The sequence below is a fragment of the Beta vulgaris genome, chromosome 4, assembly GCF_026745355.1.
Source record: "Beta vulgaris subsp. vulgaris cultivar EL10 chromosome 4, EL10.2, whole genome shotgun sequence".
Taxonomy (NCBI): Eukaryota; Viridiplantae; Streptophyta; class Magnoliopsida; order Caryophyllales; family Amaranthaceae; genus Beta; species Beta vulgaris.
In genome coordinates, this window is record NC_079205.1 from 35060512 (window position 1) to 35081324 (window position 20813).

Consider the following 20813-nt stretch of genomic DNA (forward strand, 5'->3'; position numbering starts at 1 on the left):
AAGGAAATCCTAAGCAACACATTGCTCACTTTGTGGAAACATGCAATAATGCTGGTACCACAGATGATTTCCTGGTCAAACAATTCGTTCGTTCTCTTAAAGGCATGGCCTTTGACTGGTACACTGATTTACCCTCACAATCCATCGACAGTTGGGATCAAATTGTAATAGCCTATATTTTAAGCAGGTTTAATAACGACTTTATAAATGAGATTTGATAAGTATAATAGCTTATATTTTCAGACACGTTTTAGTCAAAGTTAGCTATGTTCATATTAGTAAAAGAAATTACTTTGAGAATTATTTTTTTTATCGTCCAAAGTAAGTTCTAAGCACAAATAAGTTAGTATGGATTTTATATAATAGAGATATTGAGTTAAGGATTTCAAGCTTTGAAATAAAGAGAAATCCATTTTTAATTACAATTTATCTCTCCTTGAGTCATCTACTTTAGATGCTAAAGCATCACTCTCTCCTCTTCATAACTTCTCAATCAAGTGCCAAAGTGTATTATTTTCCATTGATCAATTATTCTCTTCAAGATTTCAGTTTAATTACCCAAGTGGTTAAGAATTGGGAGAAACCTTAAAACAAAAATAAAACCCCAAAACCTCAATTTTCTCTCTCCTCTGATTTTATACCCCGTACTGTGCATGCTCAATTTCTTCATTTTAGATTCGGAATTTACCCAAACTTATTGAATCAAAGTTGTAGATCTCGAAAAGGTATTGAACTTAGACCCAAAAATCACTTGATTTGGAGATCGGAGCTATGAGTTATGGTCTTTGCAAGTTTGGTGTTGCTACCTTCATTTCTCTCTCCTTTGTTTTTATTCCGACAATCTGTTACCCCAATTATCTACAACATGCAATCAATCTTTTGCTCTTTGTTGCTGAATCAAAGTTGTAGATAACTTCGAGCTAATGAATTTTGGCACAAAAATCACTTGATTCGGGTTTGGAGCTATGAGTTATGATCTTTGTAAGTTTGGTGTTGCTACCTTCATTTCTCTCTCCTCTGTTTTTATTCTGACAATCTGTTTCCTCAATTATCTATAACATGCAATCCAATTTTACTCTTTTTTCTGAATCAAAGTTGTAGATCACTTCGAGCTAATGAATTTGAGCACAAAAATCGCTCAATTTGGAGTTCGGAGCTATGAGTTACGCCTCACACAAGTTCAGCACTGCTGTTGTACTTTGTGTTGCGTTGCTGTCGTGGTTGGCTTGTTTGCCCATGTTGTCATTGCTAACTTGTTGCCTTGTTGCTGCCATTGTTGGTATTCCTTTCCATATGAAGGTATAAGCTAATTTTTCTTAATTCCCATCTCCTTTGATTCCAATTCAAGTGTGGTGCAATTGATTTTATATTCATTTTAGAAATAAACTTGGTTCTAATTTTGTTATTGATTAGCAAATATAGTTATGATAAGAGTTGTTAAACTTAAAGATTGAAATTTTATCTTTCTTATTGGATTGAAGCTTCTAATATGAAGTAAGCCCTTAAGTAAGTTTATAAAAACTGATTTTTATAAATTATGTTGTTTGATAATACTCTCTGAAATCAGAATGATTTGTTAGAGATGAAATTGATGTTGTGAGTTGGATTAGTAGAATGGGTTGTATATAAAGTTGTGGTGGTTAGTTCATGGAAGAGCTTAGAAAGTATGAGTAATTCAATTTGTTTATCTAAATTGTTGTGAGGATGGTTAATGATTGTTGTTATTGTTTTGAGGTCGTTGTTGGAGTATGTATATGGAGATAAATTATGAAGTTCGAGCTATAGTGGTTATCCAGAATGTCGAATTATTTGGAATTGTTTCAAGGTACACACATGTCCTTCCACCTTTGAATCTATATTCGTGTTTTATGTGATTTCATGTGCTGAGCTTAATAAGCCTTTTATATAATACAAAATTATTCAAAGTGTTATTCTGTGTTTACAAGAGTTGTTAACTACATATTTGGTTTTAAGCTAGAGCGAAAGCTTTTATGTGATGAGTTTTACTGAGTGATATTTTTATGAAGAACTGATTGGAGGTAGTTGAATCCTTCAATAATATCGATGTGTGATATTATTAAACCTACTTGTTTCCACATCGAATTTATAATAAGCTTCTTATGCTTAGTAAGTTGATCTTTTATATGAAAGTGTAGCTATGAGAATTAAAGCAAGGATCTTTAGTATATCTAACTATATAAATGGTTTTACAACAAGTACTCCGATTTATGAACTAAGCGGGACGTCGACTCGATATATTATGAACTTGCTTTCGATTTAAACTATAGTTATATTTGAAAGTTTCAGAGAAAAAGAAAGGAATTTTGATCAAGGATGTTGAGTTAAAATTTCAGGTTTAAACAATTGTGAAAATATTGTGATATAAGTTTATATGGAATTTGAAAGTATGAAAAACTCTTTATTATGGTTTGAGATTTTGATTATATATGATCATGAACTTTGAAAATTATGACTGGAGTTATGAGCAAATATGGACTCGTAAATTATAAATCAGGTTTTCTAGTTCTATTAATGACGGGGAGGATCTTACTCCTTTAAATTTTTATGAAGAAGTTCTCATAGGAAAAAGTCTCTCAATTTGGGTCAATTTAATGAACATTATTTTCGGATTTAAGTTTGGAAACACGTAAGTCTAGTGAAACAAGTTATATCTTTACAGAATATCATGGATGAATTATGTTATATGGAGTTTGGAATCTAAGTTAGAATGAGTTTGCTGTGAGATGGGTACTTGTGAAGTTCTGTTTAAGAAATACAATTGTCGTTTTGAGGATATTATTAGAAGTAGTCAAATATTCCAAGATTCACTTATGGCGTATAAACAAGGCTGAATGGTATCACTCGATGATATTTCCGAAAAACATATGGAGCTTGATTATGTAAGAATGAAGATTTGTGATGTCATAATTGAAGGATGAAGTAATTGTTGGGAGGTTCTAACTAAGAATGAAGATGTTATGTGTGGACTAGATTAGATAGTTAGGGAATAGTAAATTGGATTGAATTTCAAAGGTCAAATATTAATTTATGAGTTAATGGAGTTGTTAAGAGGTTTGTGAGTTCAGAGGATGTGTAGGATTTGAGATATGAATGTCGTATCAGTGAAATAAAGGATCCAATCTTGGTGGTGGTTTAGAGAAGTATCGATTAGAGAGATATAATTTACAATACTTATGTAATAAAAGATCATATCCGCAAAGGGGTCAAGTAAAAGAGTTTGGAGCATAATTTCGTCTATTGGATGAGTAAGATTATGAAAATGGATATTGGAAAGAAAAATATAAATCTAGATAATAGAGAGCATGGTAATTAAAGTTATATAATGACAATACTAAGCGTATGGTGTTAAGCTAATATGAGCTTTCAGTACAAATACATGGGGACGTATGGTTGTGAATTATAAATTTGAGAAGGATGAGGACAACGAGTGGAGTATTGGGAAATATGGAGTGAGATATTTTCATAGTAATTGTAGGTGATTTATGATAATGTAATAAGGTTATATTCTGGCAATGAAAGTTCATGTATTGGGAATAAGAAAACCTTTAAGGGGAAAATTCATATCATGAGAATTTTGGAATGCTATAGTTTAGATGCTATAAGTTAAAGACGGAAGTCCAAGTACAAAGAGAAACTATTATGATGAAGGGAATTGCCAAAACATGTTGAGGATACCTTATAGTCTACAAGTAAAATATTACAGGTTAATCGCACGAGCTTAGAATTGGGTCTCGATTATAGTTAATTATCTTATAAGTCTTTGAGAAACATATTTTACATTTTGATTATGTTATGGGTTCGACTGCGGAGAGACATTTGATTTCGAATACGTTTTATGTATATTACTTCCTTTAAAAGAATATTTAGGTAAGTGAGATTATTTGAGTTCGAGTTGTGTTATAATAAGATTATTGAGGTTCAGGTATTTTGGATTGTTAATTACATTTCAACTTTGTTTTGTTTTATATTAATTTACGGATGGAAGTTTAAGTCGTTGATACACTTTGGAATTGAGTATGCGATACGAATTAAGAACAAGAGTAAAGTTTTGAAAGATATAAGTTTGTGTTATTGAGAAAATAAGCATTATGATTTAGTTATTGTTTTATGGGGAAAGTAAACAATAATGGAGCGAGATTCAATATGTTTATGGAGGGTATTGTTCCTTTGAGAGTCATGACCCAAAAATTATTGAGGTTAAGTTTTGGAAATTCCTAATTCGAAGTACCGAGCAGGAAGTTATGTTCATTTTAAGTTCAGTATTTTTGCTGTAATTATTTTGACAAAAGTTCCAAATGTTCAAGTTAACTCAACCCTTTTGGTAAAGTTTAAATGAGCACACTAAGTGCCTATACGACTTTTACAAGCAGTAAAGAATTGATTATTTCCTTATATCTTTACACGTAACTAATATGTGAAATTGTTGACGTAAAACAAAAGATTTCAAAAGAAGATCCAAGTCTTGCAATGATTAGCAACACCATAGTAGTTGTGATTCTTTTCCTCTTCATGGATAAATATGTGTTCTTTGGAACACGTGTGAATTGATAAACTGTGCATTTAAACTATTTATTAAATAAACTATGGATACAAGTGGGTAAAGGCCGATACCAAATAAGGTACGGTATGAACAACAACCCTTGGAGGATGGGTGATCTCCTTTCGAACCCTCGCTGGGTGGGTGAAGTCCAGCAGATAATAAAAATGGGACATGTCCTGGTTAAGGCTTGCAAGCATAAATATTTAAACGGTGGGGTGACGACCTCCATTAGCTTAGAGACAGTCGGCTCCTTGTGTAAGGACCCCTCTCTATTCGTGTTCGCTTTACCCAAAGAAATTAAATGCTATAGACCCAAAGGGGTTTGAATGATCTAAGTGGTGATCTTCATGATAAAAATTCTTACTTTAATGCGATTGTGCAAGGATAGTAATCCTGAAATTTTTAAGCAAGCAGCTTACTTGTGAAGCATGCCGAATTCTAGCATGAATTGTGTATGAATGGTCTTAAGCCACCAAAAATGGGGTTTTGGGATGAGCTTATGTATTCAACTGTTGTTGAAATTTGTCCTTATGGCAAAGAACTTATTATCTGTAGTATATGTATGAGTACTCTTTATCAGACTTCTAGTTAAGGGTTCTTGGTGTCGTAATAAAGACTTTTCTAACTATTTGATTTTAAGTATTTTTGAAGTTTGGGATTGTTCCACTTGACGAGTAATAAACCGCACAACTATATTTTAAGCCACTAAAATGAATTTCTGGTTGGACAGTGTGTGTACTCAGTTTTTCTGATTTTGTTCTTGGAACCTGTCCTGGTGGGGGCAGGGTTCATTGTTAGTGATTTTGCAGGGTTGATGTCGAGGACTTGGAATATGATTATTGATCAAGAAGAAGATTTTTATGTTTTGAGATGGTGAACTGAGGTTAAAGTTCGATGCGTTTGGAAGTATTTGTAATCTGTTATTTGATTTTCAAGTTGTTATGTTGTGGGCCCCTGACCCACAGATCCAGAATCATTTTTATAGGTTTTGTTTCCGCTGTGAATAAATGTAAATTCGAGGATTGTTATGTGTTGATTGTGTTTAGTGTATCTTAAGTGTGATTAGTTAGCAACTCGGAAGTGCGGGCTGTTACACAAATGGAGGAGGAATTCCTGAACAGGTTCTATAGCACTAGACGTATTGTCAGTATGACTGAACTAACTAAGACTCACCAGTGGAAGGATGAGCCAGTCATCGATTACATCAATCGTTGGCGCGCATTGAGTCTAGAGTGTAAAGATCGCCTGACTGAAGTCTCTGTTGTTGAGATTTGCATTCAAGGGATGGATTTGGACTTGCTTTATATTTTACAAGGTATAAAGCCTAGGACTCAAGGAGAGAATCATGCAACTTGCAATGTTGTCGAAGCTAATCACGCCTCTGCAATGTTAGATTCCTATTGGGAGGCTCAAACTCTGCAGTTTGGGAGTCTGGAGCCAGTAATTGTACATGTGTTGTGACTAGTTCTTCAAGTTGATGAGGTGCCATTTGTTGAGAACAATAGCCCAACTAGCAACCAACAAGAAGTGGATGATGAAGGGTGGACGTTAGTCACTAGAAGGAGACCTAGACGATAGTCGAAGCCTCAACCAAAGGTTGCTTGTCGTAAGAAGAAGCACCAAAAAAGGAAAAGCTCAAGACGCTCGAAAGAAAAGAAAACGTCAAAAAAGCATACTAAACAACAAGTATTGCCAATTGACTTACTTGAACAAGACCCACTTACTCCTGTGATCTTGGAAGAATTCTTTCCTGAAGATTACTTTACTACTGTTACTGTTAATGCTACCTCATTCATTGAGAATAATGAAGAAAAAGAAGAAGAGGGAGATCAAGAGAAGGTTAAAGAAAATGAAGTCTCTGTTAAAGTGATTGTTCAACATTCAGGGTCAGAGATAGATGCAAAGATATTATCTATCTTAGAAGCTCTTCCTACACGCATGGGATGGAGGCAGATCTTTCATTTGCCTCGAGAAATGTGTCGATAGGTGGCTCTTGCACTTCAGCATCCAGAACTATACCTTGTCAAAGTGAAAGATGCGGGAGAGCCAATAGAAAGTTCGGCTAAATGTACGTCATGTAATTTTGCCTTGGCCTTCACTGATGAAGACTTATTGTTGGGTTCAAAACCTCACAACCGACCCTTGTTCGTTGCTGGTTATATTTTTGGCCAGAGAGTGAATCGTATCTTAGTGGATGGAGGTTCAGCTGTCAACATCATGCCAAAGTCCACCATGATTGATTTGGGGATTACTATGGAAGATCTTTCTGATAGTCGTCTAATGATCCAGGGGTTCAATTTGAACAGTCAGCGTGCCATAGGTATAATACGTCTTAACCTTGTGATGGGAGAGTTAACATCATCTACTCTCTTCCATGTTATAGATACAAAGACGTCATATAAAATGTTGCTTGGACGACCATGGTTACACGAAAATGGGGTAGTCGCATCAACCCTTCATCAATGTCTGAAATTTTATTGATGAGGAGAGAAGAAAATAAATGGAGATGTAAAACCCTTTAGCATGACAGATTTGTACTTTGCCGATGCTAAGTTTTTTGAAGATGAAGAACCCTCGAGTGAAATGTTGCCACCTAAAATTTCTTCAACGGGGAAAAGGGGTACAAACAAAAATGGTGACATTCCATCATCATCAAGCTCTAGGGAGTCAACCAGCACTGAGATGCAACAACAAAAATACAACGAAAAGGTAAAAGAAGAAGTTGTTGCTCAACCCCTTAAAGCATTAAAGAATTCAGTAACTACTACAGTTTTGCGATATATTCCTAAATCACGTCGTAAAGAAGGAGAATCACCTTTTGCAGGGCATCAGGTCATGAAAGTAGGGCCAAAGGAAGAAAAGGGAGTAGATGAGACTACTCTTCAATGTTTAAAGCAAGAAGTGGTTGTTCCTTTTGCCCAGAGCCAACCACAATCAAATTGCTAAGCCTCCGACATCGGAATCTGTTGATCAATCTAGGAGAAAATGGCTTAAGAAGGGTAAATTTGACCCAAACGCTTATAAGCTCTTGGCGAACTCTGGTTATGACTTCGAAAATCCAGCGTCCATGGGAAATGTTATTGAGGTTGAGCCTCATGGAATCAATGACACACAAAAGAAATTACAAGAATATGGCGTTGAGGTACGTCTGACTAAAGTTGGTTTGGGATTTGAAGCTCCAACACCCATCAAAATTTCCGCACGGCGTAGAGGGACAACCTCTTCTCACAATATATTACTATGGAGGAAGTCGAAGAACATGAGGGTGAAGAAGGTGCGACCCAGCAAAAAATATCGGTCTTTGATCAAATACAGTCGCTGTCATAAAGAACCATACATCGGTTTTGACAGACTTGGTGGAACGAGCTAAATGAAGGTGTGAAACCAAAAACACAACACCCTTAAAATTCTCGATTCTCTAAGAAGAAGCATTGTCTTTAAACGTCTTGGCGCATCGACTCAATGATAAACAACCAAGAGTCCAAGACAGTCAGTACAAAGTCGCATCACAAGAGGAAAGATGAAGTCAAAGGCGAGGACGCACCTCAAAGTGTTATTCCATCTCGCATGAGGCGTACACAGGTGGTAGACATCATTGAACATACACCTTTGAAAGCCAAAGGTCGTGTCATAGTGTTAACAAATCAAAGGAGTTCGCCTAGTCAAGAAAAAGAAAAGGATGTTGAATTTGTTTCTTCAAACCATATCACAGGGCATGAGGCTCCTGAAAGTGACGAGGAGATGGAAACAAATGAGGCTCCTAAAACTCTTGAAGATGGGGGGCAAGCCACCGTTGATGAGTTAAAAGAGTTAAACCTTGGAACTCAAGAAGAGCCACGCCCTGTCTACGTCAGCGCTTCTCTTACCCTACCGGAAGAACAAAAATATTCCATGTTACTCTCTGACTATAAAGACGTATTTGCATGGAGCTATAAGGAGATGCCAGGACTGACCGAAAGTCGTTGTCCATCGTTTACCATCAAAAGGGTGTCAGTCCAAAGAAGCAATCTCAAAGACGTTTCAGGCCAGAACTAATTCCTGAAATTGAGGCAGAAGTAAACAAGCTCATTGATGCAGGATTTATTCGTGAAGTCAAGTACCCTACTTGGATAGCAAACATTGTGCCAGTACGAAAGAAAAATGGACAGTTACGAGTTTGTGTGGACTTCCGCGATTTGAATGAGGCGTGTCCAAAGGATGATTTCCCACTCCCCGTAACGGAAATCATGATTGATGCTACCACTGGTCATGAGGCTTTGTCATTTATGGATTGTACAGCTGGATACAATCAAATCCACGTGGCTCCTGAAGATCAAGAAGCAACTGCATTTCGTACCCCTAAAGGGATATTTTGTTACAAAGTTATGCCTTTCGGCTTGAAAAATGCCGGAGCTACGTATCAGCGTGCAATGCAGAAAATTTTCGAAGATATGATGCATCAAATTGTGGAATGCTACGTAGACGACTTGGTGGTAAAGTCTAAGAAGAAGGAGAATCATTTACATGACCTTCGTCAAGTCTTCGAAAGATTGCGAAAATGGAAATTAAAGATGAACCCTCTCAAGTGCGCTTTCGGCGTCACCTCAGGAAAGTTTCTAGGCTTCATTGTAGGCACAGGGGCATTGAAATTGATCAAGCAAAGATTAAGGCCATCCAAGAGATGCCTGAACCTAAGAACCTAAGGAGTTGCGTGGCCTCCAAGGGCGTCTCGCTTACATTCGAAGGTTTATTTCCAATTTGGCAGGCAGATGTCATCCTTTTAGTCATCTCATGAAAAAGGATGCCCCATTCAAATGGGATGACTCATGTAAAAAGGCCTTCGAAAGTATCAAGAAGTATTTGTCTTCTCCCCCCGTCTTGGGGGCACCAATAAAAGGGAAACCACTCATCCTTTATATCGCAGCGCAGGAGCGATCCCTGGGGGCAATGTGTGCTCAAGAGCAAGAAGATCGTAAGGAGACAGCTCTTTATTATTTAAGCCGAACTTTGGTGGGTGCTGAATTGAATTACTTCCCCATTGAAAAAATTTGCCTTGCTTTGATTTTTGCAATCCAAAAATTATGACATTACATGCAAGCACATACAATGCATGTCATCTCAAGGTCTGACCCAATAAAATACATTCTCTCAAGGCCCGTGTTGTCTGGCAGACTTGCAAAGTGGGCTATGCTTTGAAACAATATGACATTGTGTATGTTCCGCAAAAGGGTGTCAAGGGGCAAGCGATAGCAGTTTTTTTCACGGACCACCCAGTCCCTGCAGAATGGGAGATATCAGACGATTTGCCAGGTGAAGACGTGTTTTTCATTGAAATACTCCCACTATGGAAAATGTACTTTGACGGTGCCGCTCGTCATGACGGTGCGGGAGCTGGAGTTGTCTTCATTTCTCCAGAAAAGTGTATACTGCCATACTCTTTTTGCTAACTCAACTGTGCTCCAATAATATGGCTGAGTACCAAGCACTCATAATAGGCCTCCAAATGGCAATCGAAATGGGACTTAGAGATTTAGACATTCACGGGGACTCCCAATTGGTCCTAAAACAACTGTCAGGTGAATATGAAGTAAAAAGAATGATTTAATCCCTTTCAAAGGCAAGCATCACAATTGCTTGACAAACTCGATACCGTCAATTAGAACATGTTCCAAGGAGTGCCAACAAGATGGCTGACGCCTAGCTGGGCTTGCAGCCACTTTGGCACTGGGGCAGAAGAAAGAATGATGTACCCGTTTGCAAACAATGGTTGTTACTCCTGATGACGATGGTGTTGACGAATATGCTGAAGAAGTCGACATAATCTCTGTCTATCAAATCGACAAAGAAGATTGGCGTCAACCAATTATCGATTATTTGGAACATAAAAATTGCCAAGTGATCCAAAACATAAGACAGAGATTCGTCGTCGAGCCTCACGTTTATATATTATAAGGGGACTCTCTATCGACGATCCTTTCATGGTCTTTGGTTAAGATGTCTTGGAGATGAAGAAGCAAAACAAACCATGGAGGAAGCTCACTCTGGAGTCTGTGGCGCTCATCAGTCTGGTCCAAAACTCATGACGTATTAAAAGAATGGGTTACTATTGGCCAACCATGGTACAAGATAGCATGGACTATGCAAAGAAATGTGAAGCTGCCAATTTCACGCTAACTTCATTCATCAACCTCCAGAGCCATTGCACCACCACAGTCGCATCCTGGCCATTTGAAGCATGGGGACTCGATGTAGTTGGCCCAATTACACCAAAGTCATCTGCTGGACAAGCATATATTTTGGCAGCGACTGATTATTTTTCTAAGTGGGCAAGCCATCCCCCTACGTGAAGTGAAAAAAGAAAATGTTGTTGACTTCATTCGTACTCACATCATCTACAGATATGGTGTACCCCAACGAATTGTCACGGACAATGGAAACCATTTTACAATAAGTTGATGAAAAACTTATGTGAGAAGTTTAAGTTCACACAACATAGATCATCAATGTACAATGCACTTGCGAATGGTTTAGCTGAAGCTTTCAACAAGACACTTTGTAGTTTATTGAGCAAAGTGGTCGCCAAGTCCAAACGAGATTGGCACGAAAGAATAGGGGAAGCTTTATGGGCATACAGAACGACATATAAATCAGCAACACAATCAACCCCATAATCGTTGGTGTATGGCGTTGAGGCTGTTCTCCCCTTGGAACTTCAAATTCCATCATTGCGAATTCCATACAGGAAGGCTTGACTCTGATGAAAATGATAAACTCCGACTTGCTGAGTTGGAGGCGCTTGACGAAAAAAGACTCCAAGCACAACAAAAATCTGAGTCTACCAAGCTCGCCTTCACGCGCTTTCAATAAGAAAGTTCGACCCGTCCTTTCAATTGGAGACATGGTCCTAGCAATTAAGAGACCATCATTATTTCTGCAAGACGGGAAGTAAATTCGTTCTAAATGGGATGGTCCATAGTTGTCAAAGAGGTGTACACTAATGGGGCCTATAAAATTGTTGACGCTGACAGATTACGGGTGGGCCTATCAACGGCAAGTTTCTAAAGCGCTACTACTCATGAAAAGTAAGAGCATCGTTAACTCCTAAGCAAGAGGATAAACTACATATGTTGAAAGAAACATACGTGCATTTGAACTAAGTTGGCTTGATCTTGTAAAAGCAATTTGTTGATATTTTACAAGTACGTAGGCAGCTAGGGTAACATAAAAATTACTCGAGTGCAGCCACACCACGAAAAAAAAAAAATTATTCAAAAATTGTAATACTCCTGGCCCGCAAGAGTATAAACTGTGTACGGCGAAACAAAAAATCAAAAACAAAAATAAATGTATACTCCTGGCCCGCAAGAGTATAAACTGTGAACGACGAAGCAACAAAAAAAAAAAGTTCCTAACTCCTAGCCCTTAAGAATGCAAATAGTGAAGGACGAAATCAAAACAAAAGCAATTCTTGGGTTAATGAACAATCATTTGACAAAAGAAAAAAATCATGGGCTACACAAAATACCTTGAGGGTGAGACCGACTATCTTCAAGGGACTGTCTGGAGGTGTCAGTGTCGCAGTGCTAAAGACATATGAATAACGCCCCTGACAGGCTCACAGTGCTTAAGACATGTCACCCATCACGACAGAATCCCTGCCCTCGTCTTCGTCTTCAAGGGACTGTCTGGAGGTGTCCGTGTCACAGTGCTAAAGACATATGAATAACACCCCTGACAGGCTCACAGTGTTAAAGACATGTGGCCCATCACGACGGAATCCCTGCCTTCGTCTTCGTCTTCAAGGGACTGTCTGGAGGTGTCAGTGTCGAAGTGCTAAAGACATATGAATAACACCCCTGACAGGCTCCAGTGCTAAAGATATGAGGGCCATCACGACGGAATCCCTGCCTTTGTCTTCGTCTTCAAGGGACTGTCTGGAGGTGTCAGTGTCGTAGTGCTAAAGATATATGAATAACACCCCTGACAGGCTCACAGTACTAAAGACATGTGGCCCATCACGACGGAATCCCCGCCTTCATCTTCGTCTTCAAGGGACTGTCTGGAGGTGTCAGTATCGCAGTGCTAAAGACATATGAATAACACCCCTGACAGGCTCACAGTGCTAAAGACATGTGGCCCATCACGACGGAATCCCCGCCTTCATCTTCGTCTTCAAGGGACTGTCTGGAGGTGTCAGTGTCGCAGTGCTAAAGACATATGAATAACACCCCTGACAGGCTCACAGTGCTAAAGACATGTGGCCCATCACGACGGAATCCCCGCCTTCGTCTTCGTCTTCAAGGGACTGTCTGGAGGTGTCAGTGTCGCAGTGCTAAAGACATATGAATAACACCCCTGACAGGCTCACAGTGCTAAAGACATGTGGCCTATCACGACGGAATCCCCGCCTTCGTCTTCGTCTTCAAGTGAACCTGTCATACACACACACAAAAATAAAATTACACGGGTACACATGCACAAAAAAAATAATATAAAGATAAAATATTCTAGACAAAAAGGGTGTAACAAAATCATCACCTCACTAGTCTTGAGCTTCTGCAACGCTTCAAAGATAGTCTAGAAGTTCAGTATCTCACAAAATATGATGTACTGCAAGTCAAATAAAGTATGTTAAGACCTAACCTTGTTATAAGAAAATACACACACTCACGTAACAAAAAAAAGTGTGAAACAAAATAGGCTTATTGGTATTGCAACAAAAAGAAAACATATAACTTACCGGATGTGAGTTGTATTGCTGATCATATGACCATGCAAATTACGGTAAGCTATCATGATTTTGACAAAGTAAAGAAATTCATTTAGAGATACTTCACAGTTACAATTGCACACTCATGAAACTTTGGGGAAAAAAAAAATTATTTAAAGGAGAAGTACTAAAGGCTGCGTGACCATATACTGGTGGTTGTACATATACTAAACAAATTCATGTTGACACACGTAGGTATGAATTCACAATTGATTATACAAACTAAAAGAAAACCTAAAGTGATATACTTCCCCAGAGTTGTGCGATATCATATTCATCATAACATTAAAAAAATAAAAAATTAAACCGACAAACACACGACAATGTCAAGCGAAGACCATTCTTTTGTATCTTTGGTGATGAGGACGCTAGGGAATAAAGAAATCAAAGTAATGTTAGTGCTGCTGCTGCATGGTGCAGCTGCTGCACATTAATCATACAAAGGACAAAATATATATGTATATATATATATCAAGATCGAAGAAGTATTTGCGCTGCACTGATCATACGAAAATCTGAGAGGACGCAAATACGCAGGTCAACACAAATGATGGGAAGCAAATATCACGTACTCATGCAACAGAACAAGTTGAAGATTTGGAGAACAATAAGAAATAAACAATCTTTAAAGTGTTTGACCTCCATTGATGAACTTGAAACAAAACAAAACCCAAAAAACCCCCCACCATTAACTCCCTATTGAAACCCTTGCAAAACAAAACAAAACAAAAAAAAAAAAAAAAAAAAGCAGACAAGCAGCTAGTAAAGAAATTGATTCCATGATTTTGATGATGAATACGGAACTCAAGTAATCAAAAAAAAAATATCTTGCTTCCTATTGTAAATCAACCGAGATACAAAGAAGAAGAAAAAGAATTGAAGTACACCTGTAAACCTGTTGATTTTGTGATGTCGACGATAATGAAAAATCTTACTCTGCATATTAAACCAGTTATGAGCAGTGGCGTATCCACGATTCCAACCCTATGGGTTCGGAGCCGGTAAAAAAAATACATTCATTCAATCAAAGTTCAATTCATTAATTTAAATATCAAACTACAATAGCTAAATAGAATGTTAATTCATTACATTACATCAATAAAAAAAAAATTACAGAAGCATCCTACGAGTTTTCATACTTTGAAAACATTTTAATACATCATCATCACTAACTTGAACAAAAAGATCTCTCTCAAGAAATGTGACTAAGCTATCATTCAATAGTTGATCACCCATACTATTCCGCAATTTGTTCTTCACATAAGTCATTGAAGTGAAGACTCGTTCCACACTTGCCGTTGCCACCGGAAGAATTAATACTAGTATTATGAGCAAGTAAACTAGTTTATAAGAATGATGCTTTTTTGTTTCAACAAGCATCATAGAAAGTTCATTAATATCATTCACTCCTCCAAACCTTGCTTCTTTTTTCATGTCATCATAAAAATATTGAAGTTCATGTCGAAGTGTTGTCATATCATTACATGGGAACTCTTTTGGATAAAACTCGGCAAGCCTAAGCCACTTTTGTGTATCAAAGGCCTCAAATGAATTGATAGGATTCAAGCAAGACATACATATAAGCAACTCCATATTTTTCTCATCAAACCTATTGTTAAGCTCTTGAAGTTGCAAATCAATAACACTTAGAAACATTTCAACCCGAAAACGATGAAGATTTGGAACTTTGGCAAAGAAGCGTTTTGATCTTCCACGAGGAATGTACAAATCATTCATATCAACAACATCAATCTCATTTTTAGCACAAAAAGAAGTAACCATCTCCAAAAATCTTTCCCATCCATGGTCTCTTAACTTTTGCAATCGATCCTTAGTTAAAGAGACAAATGACATGGCATTAACAATATCTTGGTCCCCTCTTTGCAATGCTTGACATAATTTTTCCGTTTGTCCAAATATTTCTGACATCAAGTGTAACATGAAAACAAACTCAAATGACTCAAATGTTGACATAATAGCAATAGCTTTCATACGATCCTCTTTATTACCCTTACTTGCTCCAATTTCAATCCTTGGTTTAATCCTTGTCCACTCTCAATTTCACCTAAATCTAATGCCTCTAGAACTTCTTGAGCTTCTAACTCCCGAATCATCTCCCTTCTTTTGCAGGAAACTCCAATAACGTTCAATAAAATTCCAAGTTGCTCAAAGAGCCAAATACAATCATCATTATCTTTAGCAACCGTTTATCTCACCCCTCATATTACTAGCCCCGTCATAACCTTGACCACGAACTGCAGACAAACTCAATGAATGATCCATAAGCAAAGTTTCAATTGCATTTTTTAATGTCAACGCCATGGTATCCTTAACATGCACAATTACAAGAGATCTCTCACTTATTTTCCCTTTTTTATTAACATAACGCAAGCAAAGGGCCATTTGTTCTTTTTGAGACACATCACTAGATTCATCAGCTAGTATTCCAAAATAATCACCCCCAATATCATCAATAAGAAGCCTAGTAGTTTCTTTTGCACAAGAGTTAATAAGGTCCTTTTGGATCATAGGAGAAGTCATGGTATTGTTCCCTAGAGCATTACCTAAGACAACTTTGCTCACATCACTATTATTTTCAGCAAACCATGTTAGAAGTGCAAGAAAGTTCCCTTTGTTATCCGAGACGTTACTTTCATCATGTCCACGACATGCTAACCCTTGACCCAAAAGAAACCTTAGACATTTCAATGAATATGTCAAGCGAGATTTATAAAGGATCTGAGCTTCTGCAGTATAAGAGCTAAATGACTCAATCACAGACGACTTTGGCTTAGTGAAAAAATCAAATTTTTCTCTAGCTTTATTATGAGAACTATTTAGATCCCCAACATGCATTTCAAATCTTTCAGTTTTGTTCCAACCTCTAAAGCCTCCATTAACAAAGCAATCATGTGTCCCCAAAGACTTGATTTTGTCTTTGAACAAATAGCACACAAAGCAAAAAGCCGCATCTTTTTCAACACTATATTCAAGCCAATCATACTTATTAAACCAAGTAACATTAAAACGACGCATACCTCCTATCTCTCTTTGAGGAAATTCATGTAAGAGTGGGGCACAACGTTTTTGGGCTATGTATCCTCTCCTCACGGCATCTTGTTCATTTGATGGGAATGCCAAGATTGGGATTCTTTTTCCGGGGTCATGTGGAAGAAGATCAACATCATAAGTGTGATCATCGGTACTAGCATTTGAATTATCTTCTCTTTGTGGTGTACTTTGAAGTGGTGGTATGGATGTTGAGGGCTCATTATCACGAATTCCACCTTCTTGTATTGGATTTAGAGGTTCTCTTGAACTAGGAGAAGAACAAGTGGATGATTTTTGTGACTTGTTTCCCGCACGATCTTTCCAAAAAAATTCTAAACCCTTCATAGTCACAATACAATCTACACAATAACACAAGCAAGAAATTTCAACTCCATGAGTCTAAACACTACAAAGTTCACTCACATTAATCATTCATTCATCCACAATCTACAATCTACAATCTACAATCCACAATCCACAATCCACATTCATTCATTGAAAATTTATTCAACATTCACAAATCACAATCCAAACTCCAAAGTCCACAATTCACATTCATTCATTGAACATTCAAATCTAAAATTCATAAAGCAACAAATTCATTCTATGAGTAATTGAATATTGAGTAAGTGGCTAAGTGCTAAGTAAATAAGTAATACTAACAAGTAACAATTTCACAATCCAAAGTCCACATTCATAATTAAATTGAAAAACAATAAAACTGGGTTCGGGAACTACCTGCTGGCTGCTGGTCGGCGTCGCGGTGGGGACTGGTCGTGGGCCGTCGTCGCAGCGTCGATGGCGGCTGGTCAGTCGGCAGACGGCAGATCAGATGTGACTTTGGGTCGCTGCTAGGGAGTTAGTAGTTAGGGTTTTGGTTTGGGAGGAGAATGGAAAATGTTGGCTGGGGTGTGGGGGAAAAGAAATGAGAAGGGTTAAAAAAAAAAAAGGTTGTACGAGGTTTCGAACCTCGGACCTCAAACTCCAAATCCCGCGGCCCATGAGACACAAAACCACTGGGACACATGCTTCTTTCATGTTTTATTTCACACGCATATAGTATATATCTAATATCTAAAATATTTTTTAATTTTTTTAAAAAAAAACGGGGCAATTTTTTTTCCAAAAATCAGTGGGATCACCTGAACCCAGTGAACCCATAGTAAATCTGCCCCTGGTTATGAGGTAATTATATGGTGCGGTCAAATTGTTTGAAAAAAAAAAACAAACGCACCAAAGAAATAAGAAGGTAAGGTATGGGGTTACCTTATTCACAAAAGACGAAGTTGGTTTGCAAAATTACAGGTCAAACCCAAAATTTGGGTCTGTAGACGAAGACCATCAAGTATAGCAGCACTCAAATCTCAATAACTGTCACGAAGTGAAAACGCACTACTACAAAAAAAGACAAAGATAACTGTTAAATAAGGCTTTACATAACAGTTTTGAGGCGTTATCCAAGTCAGTGTAATGTAAAGTAAAACATAACACCTGATGAACGTGTTATGTTTGCTAGAGAAAACATAACAGTTATTTATAATACACGTTATATCGCTAGATAACATATTTTGTAAATAAGCGTTATGTTTGTTATTTATATGACAAATTGAAAGAAGGAAAATTTAACACTTATCTTGAATAACTGTTATGTTTTCCTATACTATATATAACATATTTTACCTATAACTGTTATCTATGATATTTTTTTTTTTTTTTAAATAATCAAATTCTCATTTCACGCATCTATTGGCAGTAGGCGTTACAGCACGCAACACAACAATGTCATACGATACACTACCTGTATCCACTGTATGATTAATATTCAACCCTTAAAATCATATAATCAATAAATTGAACATGACATTCCAAACTTCTAAAATTCTTTATATCACAAAATAATTCAACCAATATTCATAATTCTAAACTTCCAAAAACTACTATATATACATATCAATATTATTCTAAATCATAAACAAGATCAAATTTAGCCTATAGTCACATCCACATGATGTCAATATCAAAATCCAAAAATTGATATTCAAATCTTAAATGTATATGTACGTCAAAGAAGGGGCTATGGTAAAAACTCATTCATCATCGGTTCTTGGAGTTGATCCCTGAATATGTAATCCATACACCTCTTTGAGTTCATCAATGTTATTTTGAGAGCTTGGAGGAGCGCCATGATAGTACTACAATAACATTGTTTAAAATAATATGTCATTGATCATGAAAACTAGAAAAGTCATTGAATATAATAGTATGTAGTTAAAGAAAATAAATTAGCATCAACAATCATAACATGTATATAAGTAGAGATACCTGGTATCAAATAATAAGGCGTAAGAATGCAACAACTAAAAAATAAGTATCACTACAACAAAAAAGAAATGAATGTATGAACCTTAAAGAACCACCTAAGTGTCTAGTCTGAATCCCATTTTACTACTTTCCTTCCTCAACAACATTAACATCCATAACTTGTACTCAGGCTGCAAATTAGTCGAAATTTATTTAGTATGTGTATTAACTAAAAATTGAATCCAAATTACTATTATAAAACAAAAGCATTAACCCATTAACAGCTTTATATAAAAAAACAGTACATGATTTTTCTGAGCAGCTGCTTATGCATTAGCTACAAGCTGAGTGCAAACTCCTAGTGAGAGGGTGGTTAGCGGCCTTCGGTTTCACAATGCCATTGTCATCTCTATCAGCCACTACATTTCCATATCTCCTAAAGGTGGCCTGTTCTTTTTATCTCCTTCACCATTCTTCTCCTAAACTCCACCTATTTTTATTTTTACACACCCCAACTTTTTATTTAGATCTTTCTCAATGTACAAGAATCAAACATACCCCATAACATAAACTGAAGGAAACTTAATATCAATGAACTGGATATATTCCATAATCTTTTTTTTTTAGCAGACAGATGAATCATAAAAAGAAACTGAAATCCAAGTAAACAATTTAAACATGTTTCCAGTTCCACATTAAATCAAGTTAGCATGATCATATTTTTTTCAATGTCAATATAATAATCACTTTTGCTTTAGTATTAGATTACTTTCAGAAAATAATCAAAGCAGAAAACCAATCAAATATTAGGACATTAAAGATGGAAAAGGAGAAAAGTTATAAACATGAAGACATTGCTTGTTTGAATCATTTACTATGCCTAGCAAAATTAAACATGAAAAAAGTCGCACATCTACCACACAGGAGAAACAAATAATAGCATGAACCATATATATAATATCGTTTTCACCCCTCATCCAAAACATTACATATTATATAAACTACATCCCAAGTCCAAAAAAAGCACTCATACACATCATCATACGGTTGACTTTTACAAAATACTCACCTGAAATACATAAGCAGAAATGGGATCTTAATAAATTAAAAACATTTTAAGAAACAGACTGTGTCAAATATACCACTTGCAAAATCTTACTGATATTCAAAGCGAAGCTTTCACTGTTCCTCGTCAGTGATACAGTAATGGGGAGATGGGCTTCAACCAGACTTGAAGCATCCTTTTGTTCAGTTACTTGTTCAGGATTCACATGTGATGTAGAGGATCCTACATGTTCTTCCGCATAGGCCCCCTTTAGCTCATTATCATTAGGTTGGATTTGCTCATTTGACTCGGAGCAAACATGATTCATCAACAACATTAGCCCTTGTAAATCTCAAGCAACTCGTCTGCAGCCATACTGAATGAACACAAGAGAGCAACGCTGACATCAACATATCAATAGAGTTGGCTAATTTATTTATTAGTCCAAAGAAGCAGCAAAACATGGACTAGGGGCAACAGCAACTAAGACATCTGAACTGGGCTCCAAGGCCCAGGAAAAAGCTCGTGTAGGAGTTGGTGCAACAACCCAATTTATATCAGAGAAGTCTCGTCCAGTAGCTGAAACAGCTTCTGATAAACCCAACAAGCCAAAGAAGCCATATCGACTGCGGGCCAAAAGTCTATGCAGTACACCAGTGAGAAGGCGGCACAAGCTAAAGATACCACTGTGAGCTCCACAAAGACGGTGGCAGGGTTCATGGGGGAGAAGGCAGTGGCTGCAAAGGATGTGGCGGTGCAGACAGGTAAAACTGCAGCTTAGTATGCAGGGAAGGTAGCAAAAGAGGTGAAGGATCAGGCTGTAGTTGTTGGCTGGGGGCTGCCCATTACACTACAGAGGTTGCTGTGGAGGCTACAAAGAAAGCAGGTGGTGTGGTCGGAAAGGCTAAGGACGTAATGGCAACTGCTGCCCATAAAGCAACCGAATTGGCTGAGAAGCCAGTTGCTGTGGCAAGAGATGTGCAGTAGACACTGGAGAAAAAGTTGCGGATTACACTGCTCGCAAGAAGAGGGAGGCCGAAAAATACAAGGAAGAGAAGCACACGCAATATGAAGCGGTATAAAGGTCTTTGCTTAGCGTTATATAT

General features: G+C 37.3%; 3 protein-coding genes and 1 long non-coding RNA gene across 6 annotated transcripts; 1 reads left to right on the forward strand and 3 right to left on the reverse strand.

Annotated features, from left to right (window-relative positions):
• Nucleotides 1-498: 498 nt before the first annotated feature.
• Nucleotides 499-5587, forward strand: LOC104899058 (uncharacterized). 3 transcript variants are annotated; one of them, XM_048643053.2, is made up of 4 exons: nucleotides 499-981; nucleotides 1096-1299; nucleotides 1735-1825; nucleotides 5347-5587. In XM_048643053.2, exons 1-4 carry the CDS (start codon nucleotides 966-968, stop codon nucleotides 5357-5359), a joined length of 324 nt encoding a protein of 107 aa, XP_048499010.1. In that variant the 5' UTR covers nucleotides 499-965; the 3' UTR covers nucleotides 5360-5587. The 3 variants fall into 3 exon arrangements, 2 of the variants coding, with proteins under 2 accessions (XP_048499010.1, XP_057250255.1); XM_057394272.1 differs by having other exon boundaries at nucleotides 5371-5587; XR_008969031.1 differs by lacking the exon at nucleotides 1735-1825.
• An 8833-nt stretch (nucleotides 5588-14420) lies between these two features.
• On the reverse strand, nucleotides 14421-15302 carry LOC104907649 (uncharacterized). The gene has a single exon (XM_019252643.1). The coding sequence runs from the start codon at nucleotides 15300-15302 to the stop codon at nucleotides 14421-14423; it is 882 nt and encodes a 293-aa protein (XP_019108188.1).
• Nucleotides 15303-15506: 204 nt separating this feature from the next.
• Nucleotides 15507-16706, reverse strand: LOC125496612 (uncharacterized). The gene has a single exon (XM_048642116.1). It carries the CDS (start codon nucleotides 16704-16706, stop codon nucleotides 15507-15509), a length of 1200 nt encoding a protein of 399 aa, XP_048498073.1.
• Nucleotides 16707-18219: 1513 nt separating this feature from the next.
• On the reverse strand, nucleotides 18220-20240 carry LOC125496382 (uncharacterized). Its single transcript, XR_007273042.2, has 2 exons — nucleotides 19822-20240; nucleotides 18220-18553 (listed from the first exon to the last, which is right to left on the reverse strand). It is a non-coding gene; the product is annotated as an uncharacterized LOC125496382 (long non-coding RNA).
• Nucleotides 20241-20813: the final 573 nt, after the last annotated feature.